Source organism: Schistocerca gregaria, chromosome 1 (genome assembly GCF_023897955.1).
Source record: "Schistocerca gregaria isolate iqSchGreg1 chromosome 1, iqSchGreg1.2, whole genome shotgun sequence".
NCBI lineage: Eukaryota > Metazoa > Arthropoda > Insecta > Orthoptera > Acrididae > Schistocerca > Schistocerca gregaria.
Genome location: NC_064920.1, coordinates 698,071,914 through 698,092,961, shown reverse-complemented (window position 1 = coordinate 698,092,961; position 21,048 = coordinate 698,071,914). Strand labels below are relative to the sequence as shown.

At 39.1% G+C, this 21,048-nt stretch overlaps 1 protein-coding gene across 13 annotated transcripts in view; it reads right to left on the bottom strand.

Annotated features, from left to right (window-relative positions):
• Positions 1 to 21,048, bottom strand: part of LOC126364990 (peripheral plasma membrane protein CASK) — a 1,315,013-nt gene that overhangs the window by 106,718 nt on the left and 1,187,247 nt on the right. For all 13 annotated transcript variants that reach the window (XM_050008113.1, XM_050008106.1, XM_050008111.1 and 10 more), the window contains one exon: positions 2,420 to 2,558. In XM_050008113.1, coding sequence (XP_049864070.1) covers positions 2,420 to 2,558 — 139 coding nt within the window. The remainder of the gene's footprint in view (positions 1 to 2,419; positions 2,559 to 21,048) is intronic.

Genomic DNA, 21,048 nt, shown 5'->3' with positions numbered 1-21,048 from the left:
CAGTCAGAATTTGTTGCTGTTATATTTCACAAAAACAGCCAGCAATGGTTGCTACTGTCTGATAATACTGAAATTAGACAAACCTGAAAGCTCTCCTTTATGATGGGATTTATGGAATACAATTTGTGAATGAAAGTTTTTGCATTTATCGTTACAATCTTCTCATCATTCTCCCTGCAGCATCATTTTTAAATGAACGATTTGCAGTCACTGACCCACTCTGATCTCGAAGGGTCAGAGCATTTGTCTTACCTTGAATGTGAATAATTTGTACCGAACATCCTACCTGTAGAAATCTGCCAGGAAGTTTCATATCCTACCTGTAGTTCTATGCACTGAAAATTGTTCAAGTGTGTGGGACACATACCATGTAAGACTATTGTGGGATACTGAACACACAGAAAAGGAGCAGCACAAATGGTCACAGATTTGTTTTAGTGATGGGAGATTGTTACCATGATGCTGAAAAAAATCTGCAATGGTAGATGCATGATGATAGATGCAAATTGCACCTCAAAAGACAGTTTGAGATCTACAATTGTTTTGCTACCATACAGAACAACAAGACAAGATCACAATAATTAGAGAACACAATGAGACATTTAAGCAATCATTCATCTACAGCTACACCCACATCCTCTACACACCCACTGTATGGTGCATGGTGGAGGGTACTTTATACAATTAGTGGTCATTTTCTTTCCTGTTCCAAACGTAAACAGAGTGAGGGAAAAGTAACTGTGTATGTGCCTCTGCTTTGCAAAATCTATACTGGTGGCAGTAGAATTATTTTGCAATCAGCTTCAAAATGCTGGTTCCTAAATTTTTTCCATTAGTGTTCCTCAAAAAGAACATTGCCTTCCTTCTAGGGATTCCCATTTGAGTTCCCAAAACATCTTCACAATACTTTCGCACTGATCAAATCTTACCAGTAACAAATCTAGCTGCCCGTCTATGAACAGCTTCCAAATCTTCCTTTAATCTGACCTGGTAGGCATCCCAAACACTTGAGTAGTACTCCAGAAAGGGTTGCACTAGTGTTCTCCCAATATACTGATTCAACCTTTCACCTTCCTTACTACAATCCTTAAATGCTCGCTTCATTTCATATCATTCACACTGTTATTCCTAGATACTAAATTGACCTAACGGTGTCTAGCAGCACACTACTAATGCTGTATTTGAACATTACACAGTTTCCCAACTCATTTGCATTAACTTATATATTTCTACATTTAGAGCTAGCTATCGCTCATCACAGCAACTAGAAACTTTGTCTAAGTCATCCTGTATCCCCCTACAGTCGCTAAATGATGACACCCTCCCATACACGACAGCATCATTGCCTAACAGCTGCAAATTGCTGCTCACCATGTCTGTTAGATCATTTAAGTATGTAAAGAATAACAGCAGTCCTATCACACTTCCCTTCGCATTTAAGTAGATAGAACTGGTAGAAGCTGTAATGAGAAGTACCCTCTTCCATGGCATTCACAGTGGCTTGCAGAGTACGTATATGTAGACTGTTGGTGTCCTCACACCAATAATCATTGCCGATGATTCCCTTGGATACTACAAATCAGCACTTGCAGTATTTTGATGACTTAAAAGATTGTTATGATGCAGCCTTCCATGTAAAGCTTGCTTGCCATTACACTGGAATCTTCATTTGACTGTTTTGAAGCTGAATATTGCAACAAATCATTAATTGTGGATTTCAGGTGTTGAAATAAGTTAATTATATTTCCTGCCGACTGCCCAGCAAGAAGGCCTTCGATATTCACAGCTCTTTTATCATACACTGCACTTCTTTTTCAACATCTTGGCAATTTTGACATCATGAATATCTACAAGAAACCACTGGCAGTGCAAATTGGTGGTGATCACATATGATGGGAGAAGGATGTTGTGGGAAATTCTAATTTGTCCATATTTTGGAGACACAACTTGTACATTTACAGTGAAACTGTTCAGTATGACACTGGTATTAAAAACACAAAATTGTCTAATTTAAAAAAAAAAGAACTGGCTACCTAATCAAAAATTTCTTAAGTTGACTTTCCACCTACATTTTCCAGTAGTCAAATATTAGCTGTCAATTTTACCAGATGTGTGGCTTACTCTGTGATACTCTACTCAAGTCACTCAGATCTACAACACAGATTTATTTCAACTTGGTTTAATGCTTTGCTGCATTTCCGTTCAGGAAACACCTTTTAGAACATTTAGATGAAAGTAAGCTGCCCCTGATTGGTGTAAAGATTCAGATCAAATTTATATGAAAGATGTGGTGAATAACACTCAACTTCTTGAAAAATTGAACTTGTAAATGGTGGCTGAACAACTTCTACACTAATCTGCTCAAAATATTCCAGGCATTCAAATATTTTTTAAAAAGAGCAACATAAACAAAGCTTACCTTGTTCCTGTTTACTTTTTTCCATTGCCATGCAGGCCGTTCTCCATTCCTGGAGTTCTGGTGAAGGAATAAGACCAGCTGAGCCAGCAGCATTGTCTTTCCTTGCTTGCCACCAATTGTGATCATCTTTGCTTATTATCTGTAATAACACAGACATCAAATATTATGACATTGTTGGCACTAATAAAAAATTAACGTGAACAAAATATAGTCCAATGCCGTTATGTACCACAATAACGATTTTTAAAACTAGTTAAAGCCCACTCGCTAATTTGATATAATTAAAAAGGCCAGCACTTTATTTTATCAGTCACTGTCTTTCACAAAGTTTTCCAACAGCCAAGTACCATTCTTACACATAGAGTTGTTTCATTATGTACCTTCAATAAATACACCAGCTGTCTTGCAAATGCTTTTGAATGTTAAAACTACATTGATGACTTAGCAAACAAGTAAATCTCTTTTACGTTGTTTTGGCTTAACCTTAATTAGACCAACATCCCTTTCAAAATGAGGAAAATATACCCAAATTACCTACCACTGGCAAGACAGGTATTACAAAGGGAGGATGAGATTGGTAGATTATCTGTGACCATTATTTTGCACAAACATGAGATTCACTAAGTTACCAATAAGACTCAATGACCACATATAAATTATCTACATAGAGATAATACTATGTGATGTTGCTGAGTCTGCTAGGAATATAACAACATGTACTTTTGTACCTTTTTCACCCCATATAATTTGGATTTCCTCTCCCAATCACAGCATTTACAAAATTCATAAATGGGTACTAGCTTTTCAGCCATATTAGGCTCCTTACTATCTACTTGCCATCAACACACTAGTCTTCCTGGTTTTTTTCCTGAAGCTTATATGTGCCTCCCAATTTCATTAATTCTCAACAAGGTTATTCATGAAGCCAACATGCTGTACAACCAGCAGTTTAGTCAACACATGGAATAAATCTAAAGCCATGTGGATGTTATCAATAAGACAGCTGGGGACAAATGCAGGGGTTTTTCAATAAGATCCATTGAGGATATAGACAGCGTCATTTCTGACCCTAAATAAATAAGTGAAGTGTTCAATAACCCTTTCATATACATTGGCAACAAACTGTCTTCTCAAATTTCTGCTCCAGTGCTCTCTATATGTTCAGATTTAAGAATTATTACCTGAAACATTGTTCCTTGATCCAGTCACACCATGTGAAATGTACCATGTCATCAAACAGAAACTAAATATTATAAAACAGAAACCAAACTCAGACTCATGTGGTACTGATGGCATATCAAGTTTCCTTCTCAACACATTTGCCATAATGTGTCTTATTCCTTGCCAGATATAATAAACTGCTCATTGCTTTTTAGGCCAGTTCCTCAACAATTTTAAGACAGTGGAAGTTGTTCCTATCTTCAAAAAAAGGTGAAACGAGTGACGTTAACAACTAAAGGTCCATCTTGATCCTATCAAGCTTATCCAAAGTTCTTGAGAAAGCAATACATGACAATGCTATAAAGTTCCTGGCAAGCAACTGTTTATAGAGTCTTCACATTCGTTTTTCTAAATGGAGGGGGGTCAATAAATAGAGGTATATGATTCTTAACAAATGAACATGCTAGAGGAGATGGTCATGCGTGCATCAGGTGTGCTTGCTTGTGTGAATGTGAGTGTGTTTTCTTCACTGTAGAAGGCTTTGGCATAAAGCTTTAATGTGTAACACACTACTCATTGTACTTGTCAGCAACTCAATGCGTCGCGTCATCTTTTCATTTTGATATTCCAACCTGGATTTTCCACTGTTACATTTGATTTATGTTGTAACCATACTTGAGTCTAAATCCAAAAGCAAGGTCGTCAATTAAGTACAGAAGCATGTTTATTACACCAATGTACACCCATAACAGAGCTCCTGCAAGGAGAGTGCAGCTATTTATACAAACATTGAATATCCCAGAATATACAAACATTAGAAACCTATGAAATTTCAGGAACCATCCAGAACTGATGACAATTGATTGCAAATGATTGGGTTTAAAATGTCAATCAGCAGCATACCTGCCAGTGGAGCTAAGTGTAATACACACTGCTTGCAGCACAGTTCACTGCATTGCCCCCTCTCATGGAGGAACAGTGACCTGTTGCTTCAGAAACTGACTACAGTACTCTGGATCTAGATCTTGCCAATGGTCCTGCATATGACAGCAATGGCAGATCCTAACATTCTGGTCATGTTGTCACACCCTCTTCACTGTACTGATTGTTGAAGGTAGCCCCTCCCTTCAACCTTCACAATTGTTCAGTGAGTCTTCAGTTTCTTGAATGAAAAGTCCTACTCTATAATCTGCACCTGAGAACATAGCAGGGCTTCGTACAGGTTACAGCTTTGTGCTTTTGTCTTTTCGATGAAGGGTCATAATCCTTGACTTCATATGTGATGTCTAACAAGTGCCAAATGATATGTTACTTCATATGTGATGTCCAGCATATGGTGAAGGATAGGATACAGCCCAAAGCAGCACTTTAGTAACTTTTCCAATAGTGCCACTTTCCACAAAAATGCACTAATTCTGCTGCTACATCTCAATGGCCACTGTTTGGCATTACATCACTTTATCTTTCTGCTGGGGGTCATAGTCTGTATGCAAACCAGCTGTCTTCCTTCTTTGGTCCTGGCGATGAGATGTTTCACATAGTCATCCTGAGAATTGTCCAGTTGAAACACGGCTAGTATATCCATTCACAAATCTTCACAAATAACAGATGACCAGATGCATGAGCACTGAGGAAATAATTCAGGATACCTGGCCATAGGTGAGCTGGGATGACAAGCAGCTATTTCCACCCTATCGGATCATAACTCATCTTATAAACGGTTCTGTTTATTAATTGGAATTCTTGTGACTGTGGAGCATACAGAATGATGTGAAGCCTATGGGCCTCATTGTGTTGTATGCAACTATATTGATGGGCTGTATTGTACCCCAAACTCTGTTCAACATCAATGTACATCGAGAGCACATCTTCCAGCATCTTATTTAAGTGTTCCGTGAGGACAGCAACGTGTGAGTGGCAGTTATCATCCTGTGGGTGATGTCTCAATGCAAAATTACCTATACAGTATTGTTGATGGGGAAACTTTTTCACGGCCAGAGATCACAGTGCTCTGTGCTTCAGAATGATGTGTTCTACAAGGAATCTTACAACTTCCACATTTTCAGCAGTCAACACAGCTTTGGTGACAGTATAGTCAGTGAGGTAGTTAAAGCAGACTATCCGTCATGTCCCACCTGTTGAGTCTGAGAACTTCCACAAGTGGTCAATTCCAATTAAGTGTAATGGCACTGCTGCAGGTGTAAATGACACCAGTTACCCTGGAAGTAACTGCTTCTGTGACTGGTATCCCTTATGATGGATCACATCGTGTCTAATCAATCATTAGAGATCTGCCAGTGATATCTTCACAAATTCTACGTGACAAGATGCAAGAGCATCCTGATAATACTTCAGGCTAACTGGACACACATAAGCTGGTATGACAACCAACTACTTCCTTCCCATCTGATCATAGTTCCTCTTATACAATGTTTTGTTTACTAATTGGAATTCTCCTTCAGTTGGTTCCTTCTCCTTCTATGCTTCTACGGTTTTCAGGCAGGGCTGGATCACCCTTGTGTTCAGCAGCAATGTTATTAAGTGCAATGAAAACTGTGCTTTCATCCATACTGCTGTGTTCCACCGAGGGATTTCTGAAAATGCAGTGGGACCCTTGTGTTTGCATCCACTTTTGCATAGCGCTTTAATGCTGTACCCTTGAAGCATCATCACCCTTCTCCCCAGTCAACCTGATGTATCCTTCATTCTAGTTAGATAGCACAGAGTATTGTGATCCATCACAATGGTGAATAGTTTGTCAAACAGATAAAGCCAGAACTTGTTGATGGCCCAAACAACTGCAAGGAACTCTTTCTCTGTTGTGGAATAGTTCCTCTTGGACTTTGAGAGTACTCTGGGAGCATAATCTATCACCTTTCCAGCTCTGTCCTGAGTTTATATTATAACTTCATCTATACAACATTAGTGTCAATTTCTGTCTTGGTATTGTCTTGTTGGACAACATGTTATTGCCTCTGTAAAAGGAAAGATCTTTATTTGCACCTCATTTCAATTTAGCATCTCCTTGCAGTAGTTCTTGCCTTGGTACAGAAGTCCTTATAAACACCAACAGTACAAGTACATTCCAAGAAAATTTCTCATATTATGTGTGTGCTGAGGAGTTGGAAAATCTGTGGTTGCTCTTAGTTTCTCTGGATTGGGATAGACTCCACTGCCATTCCGTACATGTCTCAAGGTTTTTATTTTTTTGACAGCCCTCTATCAGATTTAGACAGCGGCCTTTAGCCTGAACACACTTCGGGATGGTTGTCAAGAGACTTAGATTTCTTCCAATGTCTTCAAGAAATCTTCCAATGTCTTCAAGAAATAATGTCATCCAGGCAGCAAAGACAAGTCGTCCATTTAAGGTATTGAAGAAGATTTTCTGTCACACATTCTAAGGTGGGTGGAGTGTTACACACACCAAATAATATAACTTTGCACTCGCTGAGGCAGTCATGTGTTATGAAGGCAATCTTTTCCCTGTCAGTCTTATCAACCTCAAATTGCCAGTAGTCTGTCTTCATGCCCATAGCTAAGAAATACCTTGTGCCTTTCAAGCAGACTAGAGTGTCATCAATACACAGCAGTGGGTAGATGTCTTTTTTGTGATTTTATTTAGCTGCTGGTAATCAATGCACACATGCCATGTGCCATCCTCCTCCTCCACAGGGACCACAGTGGTAGACCAAGAACTCTTGAAGATTCAATGAAGTCATCTTGCAGCCTCTTCTCCACTCCCTCCCTGATTATCCAGCATCCATCTGTTGAACCAATGTTGATACAGTGTTCTACCATGGGCCACTTGGCTTGTCTTTTCTCAACTCTAGATTTGGGAGCATCCGAAAATTGTTGCAGAACGGTTAATACTCACTGATGTTGTTCTTCAGTCAGGCCAGGTCTTTTTGGTAGTCTGACAGCACCTTCTTCCCCTGTGTTGCATGTAGTGTAGCAGCGTACTAAGTTGCCCTTTCTAGACTGGTTGACTGCCCTAGGCACATAAGTTTATGAATGAGTTGTGGCTGCTCATGACAATTAGTGATCCAAAGTTCTTCTCCTTGACCACCTACAAAGCTTATGGTCATTGCCGGTATGTAGATTTCTTTTGTATGCCTGAATAGCTTTTTTGAAATAAAGGAAAGCTTCACATTTTAACCAAGTGTCTTGACTGACAAATAGAACTCATCTTGTTGTGATGCCCAGAGCAATGTTCGTTATGTGTGTTTGTTGAAATAGCTTCATCAATCTGAAGCTCTGATTTTTCACAGTCTATGACAGATTGTGATGTCTGCAAGAAGTCTCATCTGAGAACAACATTTTGCCTATATTCTGCTAAAACACCAGATTCAAAGGGCTGCATTATGTCACTGACAGTTATGTTTGCTGTACACGTTCCTGTAGGCTGGACCTATTTCCCATTTGTGAACTTCAGCACAATCACTTTCATATCACAGAATATAGTCTTATTTAAATGACAATGATAAGCATTTGACACTATACCCCCAAGTCAACTAGCTCCCAGACAGGTTGGTCACCAATGGTGATGATGGGCTTCATCCTACAGATTGACTATAATAATCAGAAGTTGACTGGACTAAACAGAAGTGATGTGAGCGTTGAATCTGGTAGCATGATGGTCATCAAAAATTATCATCTTTTTTTTGCAAAGTGCCACGAGTGTCCATTGTGGAAACATACAGGCATGTTGTCCTCCATGCTCTAAATACCAGTGCTTCTGTAGGATATTATACTTAGCAGAGGAGTTGGGTTTTACCTGGATTGGTTAAGTGCTGGGTTGTATCTGACAACTGTGACATAAGTCTGAGTTGGTGGAGTCCACCCTTAGTGGCAAATATGACTGGTGGCAGAGATTGGAGCCAAAGATCCATACACCTCTTCTTTTACATTCTCTATTACCTCCTACCTCCTGAGGTATAGAGTTAGCCATCTCTTACTTGGTGTGGCAGTTCTCGAAGCATGAATTGCTGTATCTTATCTATCACTACCTGGCATATGAGAGCGAGAGACTGTGATAGTCATCCACAATGCCACAAGGATGACATTCAGGAGTTGGTCATACGTCTTTCATCGAACTCGTTTTTTGCAGTTTACGATGTGCTGGCTCACCTTGATGATTCCTCTGTTGTTCTGCCATCCTTTACCAGAAGAGCTTGGTACCTGTCTTCTAAAATCCATTTCATCAAGTGTGAGATTTTGTCAGAGTGAAATTTCGTCATCTTCTGTCATATTCGGATTCACAATCATCAAAACATTTTGTATGTAGGACTGCATCAATTCCTCATATAGTGTGCCCTGGTCCTAATTGTTCTATTGCTAAGAGGACTTACTGATTGTCGGCAAATGTTTTTCTTCAGTTCAGGTTGGAATTTATGGCAGCTACTGAGATTCTCTTCATGAACCACAGCTGGGCCAAGTGACATACAAGTATAAGTACACGTCATCCCACCTATTGTATTTGGCATCTGAGTTGAATTTCGTCAGAGAACATTGATGGATGCCTGATGTGCAGCTGTCTTATTGCTGTTTTGGAATCCATTGGTGTCCTGAATATATGGACCTTGGAAATGATGTGCTGATTTTACTGTGGTTCCTATCCTTGTAAGTTTTGAAGTACCTCACGTCTCCACTAAACAATGTCACATCATAACCACAATGAAGTTCAAATCCAAAAGTAGGGTTATCAAGATAATACAAAACTTAGCACTGAAAGTATGTTTAGTACAGAAATCTACATACAGACGGAACAGAATTAATTCCTGGACAGAGTGTTCAGCTATTTATACAAACTATACATATTTCTGAATACACAAACATAAGAAATTTCAAGAATCTTCCAGAATTGATAAATACTAAGTGACAAATAGCTGCAGATGATAAGGTTTGAACTCGTGACTGCCACTGAAGCAACACCACACAGCAAGACATTTTTCAAGAATTAAACTAAGGTAGAACTTAATCCAGAGTGCTCAAGCATTTGTTAGTAATGCCATGAACTGCACAAAATGACCTGCTGCATAATGGTTTGTAGCCATGTTCCAGATCCTTAAAGAAATAATTAACTTCATGCTGTACACTGTCTTCCTTGCAGACTTTTTCCATCTGCAACCCTCAACAAGAAATTATAATTACACATTTTGAACACCACATTAATGTAATTTGTAGAGGTCATGGAAAACAGCTCCTTTTGAAAATGTACAATAGCACAATGTTTCATCTTGTAACATTGTACAGTGCCACAAAGATGCTTCAAAGGAAAAAATTATTCTTCAACTAGCTTCTTACCTATGGCTTCGCTAGCGTATATATATGTCACAACTCTCTGTCCACCTCCTCCTCCACCCACTCTCTGTCCACCTCTCTCTTAACCCTCTTTCTGCCCATCTCCTATGTCACCCTCTTTTCTTCCCCACCTTCACCCCAATAAGTGGAGGTATTTCAGTTGCTGACTGAGGACAGTGAACTGAACAACATTATTTCAATATTTGCTTCACTTCAGACAGTCTGCAACTCATGGTCTAGTAGCATAGCTGCCTCTGGATCATGGGTCCTGGGATCAATTCCCGGCCAGGTTGGGGATTTTCTCTGCCTGGGGACTGTGTGTTTGCGTTGTCTTCATCATCATCATCATCATCATCATCATCATCATCATCATCATCCATGACAGTGGCTAGATTGGACTCTGTAAAAATTGGGACTTTGTACAGGTGCTCATGACCACACAGTTAAGCATCCCACAAAACAAACATCATCACTTGCAGACTAATAATTATAGCTATTAGCAGTAGTATGTTTTTAGGTTGGGTAGTACCTCCAAGTACATGTGGCAAGAGCAAACCATTAATGCTTATTTTCCCTTGGGCAACAAGTCAAGTGTTGAAGTGTGGACGAGTGGACATAAAACAGTTTGGGGCTATATTGATAGGCACAGTCCACCTAATGGTGTAGTTAAGATCATGAAGAAAACATCAGGTCATGAAGTTTGTGGCATTCAACACAGAGAAAAAAATGACCATCACACTGATGTGTGTACACATTAAGGTATCACATATAATAGGTCATAGCAATCTATAAAAAGGGTAGAAAATCATATGTAAATAATTACTGGCCAATTTCACTGACGTCGATTTGTTGTAGAATGATGGAACACATTTTGTTTTCAGACATAATGACCTTTCTAGACTCTGAGTAGCTCATCTGCAGAAACCAGCACGGTTAAGGAAACAGCATTCATGCGAGACACAGCTGGCCCTCTTTGTGCATGATATACGACGGGCTCTAGATAACAGTTCCCAGGTTGATACCATAGTCCTTGACTTTCGAAAGGCGTTCGACTCAGTTCCACACTGTCGCTTGCTCCAAAAAGTGCACACTTATGGTCTATCCGACGACATATGCAGTTGGATAGAAAGTTTTCTAACACACAGAGAGAGAGCAGTATGTCATCCTGAATGGGGGACTTCAACAGAAACAAGCGTAACATCAGGTGTGCTCCAGGGCAGTGTAATAGGTCCACTGCTTTTTATGATTTACATAAACGACCTGGTTGATGGTATTGACAGCAGCATTAGACTGTTTGCCGATGACACTGTAGTCTACAGGAAAGTAGTATCACATGAAAGTTGTGAACAAATCAATGAGGATTTGCAGAAAATAAATGCATGGTGTAATGATTGGCAGTTATCTCTCAATATTAGTAAGTGTAACCTACTGTGTTTAACAAAGGGAAAATCCCTATTAATATATGAGTACAAAATTAATGCCCAGTCTTTGGAAGCAGTAACATCCGTCAAGTTTCTGAGTGCGACTATTCGAAATCATCTCAAATGGAACAATCTTATTACATAATGCGGTTTATTGGTAAAATACTAAAGCAATGCAGTCCTTCAACAAAGTAAATTGCTTACAATATTTTAATTCGTCCAGTCTGTTTGTCTGTACGGAACCCTTACCAGTTGGGTCTGATTCAAGAGCCTGAGAAGGTCTAAACAAGAGCGGCAAGATTCGTGACTCATACATTTAGCCATCACGAAAGCACTACAAATCTCACAGAAAGTTTAAAGTGGGACACACTTCCAGGTAGACAATGCACTAAACATAAGGGGCTGCTCACTAAATTCCATAATCCGATCTTCGCCGAGGATGTAGAGCTTATATTAGTACCACCAACTTTCATATGATGCAATGATCACCATTCAGAGATAAGGGAAATTAGAGCTCGTACCGAGGCGTTCAGACAGTTGTTTTTCCCTCATGCGATCCGTGAGTGGAACGGGAGGGGGGAATATAACTTTGGCACAAATAAGTACAAAAGCACCAGAAAGACATACAGGGAATGCCTGAAGAGACTAAAAGCACTTCATTATGCTTAACAGATAAGAAAAACTAGTAAAATTAGCAAAACAGCCTGGCATATTGTAAATGAAGAATGTGAACATAGAGAAAAACCAGGCTGCAGCAACATTGCATTAGAAGAAAATGGAATACTGTTGAATGAATCAAAGTCTGTGTGTGAGGCCTTCATTAAACATTTTCGTAAGGCATGCAGAGGAGAAAAACATGAATCAGTCCTGAAAATAAACACAGTTAAAATGAGTAATTAATTTTTCCTAAGGAGTGTAACAGAGTTTGAGGTCATGAATACAATCTCAAAACTCAAAGTAAAATCATCTAGTGATTGGGATGACATATCATCCACACTACTTAAAGAATGCAAAAATGAGTTAATAAAACCAACAACACATCTAATTAACAGTTCAATTGGCCAGGGGACCTTTCACAGTTTTTAAAAATCACTGAGATACAACCCGTGTATAAAAAGGGGGCTATCACAGACATAAATAACTACCGGCCAATCTCTTTGACTTCAACACTTGGCAAGTTGCTTGAAAGAATACTTCTAGATCGAATGGAATCCTCCTCCTCTAAATACAAACTATTAAACAAAACACAACATGGGTTTCGAAAAGGGCGATCTACAATAACATCATTAGCAACTTTTTTCCATGAACTACTGAACAGGCTGGATGAAGGAAACAAAGTTGAAGGGACTTTCCTAGATCTGTCTAAAGCATTCGATTCTGTGAATCATGCAGTACTGTTATCCAAGTTTAGAAAATTACTAGATAAGAGGAGTAGCTGTAAAATTACTATGTTCTTATCTCCGTGATAGAAGACAGTGCACAAAACTAAATTATAAGAATGAAAGTAAGATCCAAACAGTAAAGTCAGCATACAGAACTCTCAATTGTGGAGTTCCCCAAGGAAGTCTACTTGGACCATTCTTGTTTATAGTATATATTAATGATACAACGCAGCCACAAAACTCCAAACTAGTGAACTATGCTGATGATACATATTTTATTAGCTGGGGCTGTACAGATCAGGCAGCATTCCAAAGCAACAAAGAGACCTATGAAATGATCACAGAATATCTAACAGCGAGTAAGCTTACACTGAATAAGGACAAGACTGTCGTAATAAAGTTCTTACTACATTTTAATAGTACTCATACTCGATCACTTTCCACAGTTGAAACATCTGGCAAACATAAGTTTTTGGGCATATTGATTGATGAACATCTCACTTGGAAAGAGCATATCGGCTCCACCTGTAAAAAGGTTTCTAGTAATATTTACTTACTAAAACTTCTTGCAAATACACTCCTGGAAATGGAAAAAAGAACACATTGACACCGGTGTGTCAGACCCACCATACTTGCTCCGGACACTGCGAGAGGGCTGTACAAGCAATGATCACACGCACGGCACAGCGGACACACCAGGAACCGCGGTGTTGGCCGTCGAATGGCGCTAGCTGCGCAGCATTTGTGCACCGCCGCCGTCAGTGTCAGCCATTTTGCCGTGGCATACGGAGCTCCATCGCAGTCTCTAACACTGGTAGCATGCCGCGACAGCGTGGACGTGAACCGTATGTGCAGTTGACGGACTTTGAGCGAGAGCGTATAGTGGGCATGCGGGAGGCCGGGTGGACGTACCACCGAATTGCTCAACACGTGGGGCGTGAGGTCTCCACAGTACATCGATGTTGTCGCCAGTGGTCAGCGGAAGGTGCACGTGCCCGTCGACCTGGGACCAGACCGCAGCGACGCACGGATGCACGCCAAGACCGTAGGATCCTACGCAGTGCCGTAGGGGACCGCACCGCCACTTCCCAGCAAATTAGGGACACTGCTGCTCCTGGGGTATCGGCGAGGACCATTCGCAACCGTCTCCATGAAGCTGGGCTACGGTCCCGCACACTGTTAGGCCGTCTTCCGCTCACGCCCCAACATCATGCAGCCCGCCTCCAGTGGTGTCGCGACAGGCGTGAATGGAGGGACGAATGGAGACGTGTCGTCTTCAGCGATGAGAGTCGCTTCTGCCTTGGTGCCAAAGATGGTCGTATGCGTGTTTGGCGCCGTGCAGGTGAGCGCCACAATCAGGACTGCATACGACCGAGGCACACAGGGCCAACACCCGGCATCATGGTGTGGGGAGCGATCTCCTACACTGGCCGTACACCTCTGGTGATCGTCGAGGGGACACTGAATAGTGCACGGTACATCCAAACCGTCATCGAACCCATCGTTCTACCATTCCTAGACCGGCAAGGGAACTTGCTGTTCCAACAGGACAATGCACGTCCGCATGTATCCCGTGGCACCCAACGTGCTCTAGAAGCTGTAAGTCAACTACCCTGGCCAGCAAGATCTCCGGATCTGTCTCCCATTGAGCATGTTTGGGACTGGATGAAGCTCGTCTCACGCGGTCTGCACGTCCAGCACGAACGCAGGTCCAACTGAGGCGCCAGGTGGAAATGGCATGGCAAGCCGTTCCACAGGACTACATCCAGCATCTCTACGATCGTCTCCATGGGAGAATAGCAGCCTGCATTGCTGCGAAAGGTGGATATACACTGTAGTAGTGCCGACATTGTGCATGCTCTGTCGCCTGTGTCTATGTGCCTGTGCTTCTGTCAGTGTGATCATGTGATGTATCTGACCCCAGGAATATGTCAATAAAGTTTCCCCTTCCTGGGACAATGAATTCACGGTGTTCTTATTTCAATTTCCAGGAGTGTATAATAGCTCCCCTTGTCCTTAAGCAAGTGTATTATGGGTTAATACACTCACATCTGCAATATGGGATCAACGTCTGGGGTGGGGCACCCACTGTCTATATGGATCACATTTTCAGGCCGAAGTTGTAGAAAGAGCACAACAAGCTTTCAAGGACTTGAAAAAGGTAGGGAAACTTGTAAAGAGAAAGAAAGTTCTGTTGTTAGGTAGTTCCCATGGTAGAGGTGTTGGCCAACTACTGCAGGAAAATCTAGGCCCAGAGTACCAGGTCATAAACTTTTTCAAGCCTAGTGCAGATCTGGGTCAGGTAACAGAGGATATAGGTTCTTTATGTAAGGATTTCACGAAGGAGGATGCCGTGGTTATAGTGGGTGGTCCAGGAAACAGCACTGACAGAGACTCTGAATATTCCATAGAGAGTGACCTGGTGAAGATAGCATCAGCAACGAAGCATATGAGTGTGGGATTTGTGTCTGTGTTGAGATGCCATGATCAGCCTCATTTGAACTCTTCTTTAGTAGGGAAGGTGAACTTGGAGTTGGAGTGGCTGCTTAGGACGGATATAGGGTCCCATATTGGTTTGACTCCTGTGGATGCTATTGATAGGAGGGACTACACTAGGCATGGCCTTCACCTCAATAGGAAAGGGAAGGAAAAACTGTCTGGCTTGATAGCAGAAAACTTAAGGGGGGACACTGTCACAAGTGGTAAAATACCAGTGGTCACAGGTGTCAGAGGGATGCCTTTTTTAGGATAGGGAAGGGGGATAGAAAACGAGTTTTAAGGGAGGTTGGCAGACACTCAGTTTGAGAAAACAGATGAACAGGGGTCAGATTTTAGCATACAGCCTCCATTTAAACAATGTGTAACGGAAAGTAATCAGAAACTGCCAGTTCATCTTCACCAAAGCAGTTGTAATCCCATTAGTATGCAGTATCATTTATCTTTATTAGACCAGAACATTCCGGGACTCAGAAATAAAGTTGATGAACTACTCATTTGTATCGATGAAATGAATTCATCTAACCAAATTGATATAATCTGCCTCTCTGAACATCAAGTGACCACTGGTATAGATATGTTAGACATTTCTGGATTTAAGCTAGCTTCCTACTTCTGCAGAGTAGATATGGATGGAGGAAGAAATGCCACATTTATTAAAAACTGCCATAAATTCAAGAACATTGACATTAATAAATTCTGTTTAGAGCAGTATCTAGAAGCATGTGCAACAGAACTAGAGTTCCATAACAGATCCTATATAATAGTAACTATTTACCAAGCACCTGCAGGAAATTATAATCTATTCATAAATCATCTAGAAACACTTTTGGGTTACTTAACAGTAAGAAACAAAGAAATTTTGATTGCTGGTGACTTTAATACAGATTTTCTAATTCAATCTTCCAGTAAACATTTACTGTAGTTAGTAATGTTGTCTTTCAATCTAACTCACACTGTAAACTTTCCAACTACCATCACTAATCCTCCAGGACAGCCATTGATAACATTTTCATAGACAAATCAAAGGAACAAAATCATATCATAAAACCTGTAATAAATGGACCTCTCAGATCATGACATGCAGCTTCTTGTTTTAGATGTAAATTCTAAGCAGATTATCAAGACTACTAAATCTGAGTACAGAAGAGTATTCAATCAACCAAAAATTGAGTGTTTTAGAAAACTGCTCAAAGATATGAACTGGAAAGATATTTATAGTGCTCGTGACATGAATGAAAAATATAACACATTCATGAACAATGTCAGTACCATATTTGAAAACTGTTATCAGATTTCCTGTAAGACAAAAAGGAAAATGTATCTGTTGACCAAGGATAGCTCCAGTGCTGACGATTTAGCTAAATACAAGGAATACTGTAAAATATTAAGAAAAGTAATTCAGACATCTAAACAAATACACAATGAGAAGAAGATAGCAATGTCAGGGAACAAAATAAAAACAATATGGGACATAGTGAAAGAGGAGACTTGCAGAACCAGAAAGGAACAGGAGCAAATAGCACTAAGGGTTGATGACACATTAGTAACCGATGGGCATAATGTGGAAAATCTATTTAACAAGTACTTTATATCCATTACTGATAGAATGGGATTGTCAGGATCAGTAAATAATGCTCCTGAATATCTGAAACTAGCCTTTACAAATAGCTTCAGGTACATGAATATGTCACTCACTTCACCAAAAGATATAACTTCCATAATAAAATCTTTAAAAACAAAGCATTCTAGTGGTTACAATGAAATATCAACAAAGTTAATTAAGGCATGTACTTGTGAGTTTAGTACAATTCTAAGTTACTTGAGTAACCAGTCAATTATAACTGGGACATTTCCTGACTGGAGATGTTAAGCCTCTATTCGAGAAAGGGGATAAAGAGATGCCATCAAACTACAGACCGATTTCACTTTTGCCAGCATTCTCAAAAATTTTAGAAAAAGTAATGTACAGGCAGCTACTCAACCATCTGACCACAAATAACATATTATCAAGAACACAGTTTGGATTTCTGAAGGGTTCTGATATCGAAAAGGCTATTTACACCTACAGTGAAAATGTACTTAATTCATTAAATAACAAGTTACAAGCAGCAGGTATTTTCTGTGATTTGTCAAGGGCATTCGATTATGTAAACCACAACATCCTTTTAAATAAATTAGAATTCTATGGTGTCACGGGCAGTGCTGCAAAATGGTTCAAGTCGTACCTGGCTAACAGGAAACAAAGGGTGTCAGTGCAAGGGACTGGTGAATTAAGTCATTAGTCATCATCGGAATGGGAAGAAATTACATGTGGTGTACCACAAGGATCCAACTTAGGGCCATTGCTTTTTCTTGTGTACATTAATGATCTCTCATCAGTTACACTGCCAGAAGCAGAATTCGTTTTGTTTACAGATGACACAAGTATTGCAATAAATATTATGTCGAGTGTAGTTCTAGAAAGCACTGCTAATGATATTTTCATGGATATTAATAAATGGTTTAAAGCCAACTCATTGACATTAAACTTTTAAAAGACTCATTACATGCAATTCAGAACCTGTAAGAGGTTTCCACCCAGCATATGCATAAAGTATGAAGAAGAGCAGATAGAAGAGGTTGACAGTCTTAAATTCCTCAGATTACAACTCGAAAATAATTTCAGTTGGGAGGAGCACACCACAGAACTGCAGAAACGCCTTAACAAATGTGTATTTGCATTTTGAGTGTTAGCAGACATAGGCGACATAAAAGTGAAAAAGCTTGCATACTTTGCCTACTTTCATTCCATAATATCATATGGTATAATATTCTGGGTTAACTCTTCAAGTCAAACAAAAGTTTTCAGAGTCCAAAAGCGTGTAATACATATTATTTGTGGAGTAAACTCATGGACGTCTTGTAGAAACCTCTTCAAAGAACTGGGTATAGTAACTACTGCCTCTCAGTATATTTACTCCTTAATGAAATTTGTCCTAAATAATGTATCTCTTTTTCCAACAAACAGCTCAGCTCATACATGCAATACCAGGAACAAAAATGATCTGCACAAGGACTTAAAAGCACTACTTTAGTTCAAAAAGGGGTCCACTACTCAAGAACACTCATCTTCAATAATTTGCCAGCAAACATAAAAAATTTAGTTATAAATAAAGATCAGTTTAAAAGGAGCCCGAAAGACTTACTAGTGGCCAACTGCTTCTACTCCATTGACGAATTTTTTAATAGGAACAAATGATGTGTTGTATATATTTATACTATTAGTATTGTTATTTCAGCTTTAAAAAAAAGGTGACATGTTCCACATCCATGAGGATCTCCTCAACACGGATCTATGGAACGAAAAACTAATCTAATCTAATCTCTCTAAGAGCAGTTAGGATAATTGCTAATATAAGCAAACGCCAGTCCTGTAGGGACTACTTCAAAAATTATAAATTACTGACTGTGTACTCATTGTATGTATTTAAGACCATAATGTTTGTAAAAGAGAATGAGGAAAATAGTGTAAAGAACAGTGACACCCATAATTACAATACTCGAGCCAAAAGTGACTATCATAGGATACGGACTAACAAGAAAGCTACAGACCACAGTCCATATGTAACTGGGAGACAATTCTATAACAAGTTGCCAAAAAATATAAAACAACTCCAAGACAATCTTTTCAAGAGCAAGTTGAAAAATTGGTTAATAGAAAGATGTTTATACTCATTAAAAGAATTCTGAGCTGCAGTACTGTTAGTTTATTCTTTTACATACTGCAGTATATTAGTGGTGGTATTGTTATAATTGGCCAATTGATGTATGGAGTGATATATAATGTGCTAATGTGTTTATAATATTATTGCATGGAATGATATACAATGTGCTACTTGATGTGTATATTCATTCCTGGAATGGCACGATATTGATACAATTGTACAAAAAATGACGATGTCCAAGACTGTAAAGTTAACATGGATAAATAAACATTATTATTATTATTTCTTTCTTTCTTATCTCAGACGTTATGTCTGGTCAAAAGTAGAAAGTAACGTGGACCTTGATCAAGCGTGACTTCCTTTTAACTGTACGGTATATGTTATATTGCATTTAGGAACTTTCGGATAATTGAACATGTATCAATAATTACGTATTTCTGAGGTTGTATATATAAGTTTGGATGTAGCTGTATTGCATTGATGTACTGGTGGATATTGTGTGGTATGACTCCTGTAGTTGATAGTATAATTGGTATAATGTCAACTTTATCCTGATTCCACATGTCCTTGACTTCCTCAGCCAGTTGGATGTATTTTTCAATTTTTTCTCCTGTTTTCTTTTGTATATTTGTTGTATTGGGTATGGATATTTCGATTAGTTGTGTTAATTTCTTCTTTTTATTGGTGAGTATGATGTCAGGTTTGTTATGTGGTGTTGTTTTATCTAACATAATGGTTCTGTTCCAGTATAATTTGTATTCATCATTCTCCAGCACATTTTGTGGTACATACTTGTATGTGGGAACGTGTTGTTTTATAAGTTTATGTTGTAAGGCAAGCTGTTGATGGATTATTTTTGCTACATTGTCATGTCTTGTGGGGTATTCTGTATTTGCTAGTATTGTACATCCGCTTGTGATGTGATCTACTGTTTCTATTTGTTGTTTGCAAAGTCTGCATTTATCTGTTGTGGTATTGGTATCTTTAATAATGTGCTTGCTGTAATATCTGGTGTTTATTGTTTAATTCTGTATTGCAATCATGAATCCTTCTGTCTCACTGTATATATTGCCTTTTCTTAGCCATGTGTTGGATGCGTCTTGATCGATGTGTGGCTGTGTTAGATGATACGGGTGCTTGCCATGTAGTGTTTTATTTTTCCAATTTGCTTTCTTCGTATCTGTTGATGTTATGTGATCTAAAGGGTTGTAGAAGTGGTTATGAAATTGCAGTGGTGTAGCCGATGTATTTATATGAGTGATTGCTTTGTGTATTTTGCTAGTTTCTGCTCGTTCTAGAAAGAATTTTCTTAAATTGTCTACCTGTCCATAATGTAGGTTTTTTATGTCGATAAGTCCCCTTCCTCCTTTCTTTCTGCTTAATGTGAATCTTTCTGTTGCTGAATGTATGTGATGTATTCTATATTTGTGGCATTGTGATCATGTAAGAGTATTGACTGCTTCTAGGTTTGTTTTACTCCATTTCACTACTCCAAATGAGTAGGTCAATATTGGGATAGCATAAGTATTTATATCTTTTGTTTTGTTTCTTGCTGTCAATTCTGTTTTCAGTATTTTTGTTAGTCTTTGTCTACATTTTCTTTTAGTTCTTCTTTAATATTTGTATTATCTATTCCTATTTTTTGACTGTATCCTAGATATTTATACGCATCTGTTTTTTCCATCGCTTCTATGCAGTTGCTGTGGTTATCCAATATGTAATCTTCTTGTTTAGTGTGTTTTCCCTTGACTATGCTATTTTTCTTACATTTGTCTGTTCCAAAAGCCATATTTATATATGTGTCATTTTGTGTGGGTATGTTCCAGTAATATTGTATCCATAATTTGTATTATTTAGCATGTTGGATAGTGGGTTCAGAGCAAGGCAGAACCAGAAAGGACTTAATGAGTCTCCTTGGTATATTCCATGCTTAATCTGTATTGGCTGTGATGTGATATTATTTGAATTTGTTTGGATATTAAGTGTGGTTTTCCAATTTTTCATTATTATGTTTAGGAACTGTATCAATTTAGGATCTACTTTGTATATTTCCAATATTTGTAGTAAGCATGAGTGGGGTACACTATCAAAAGCTTTTCGGTAATCAATGTATGCGTAGTGTAGCGACCTTTGTTTAGTTTTAGCTTGATATGTCACCTCTG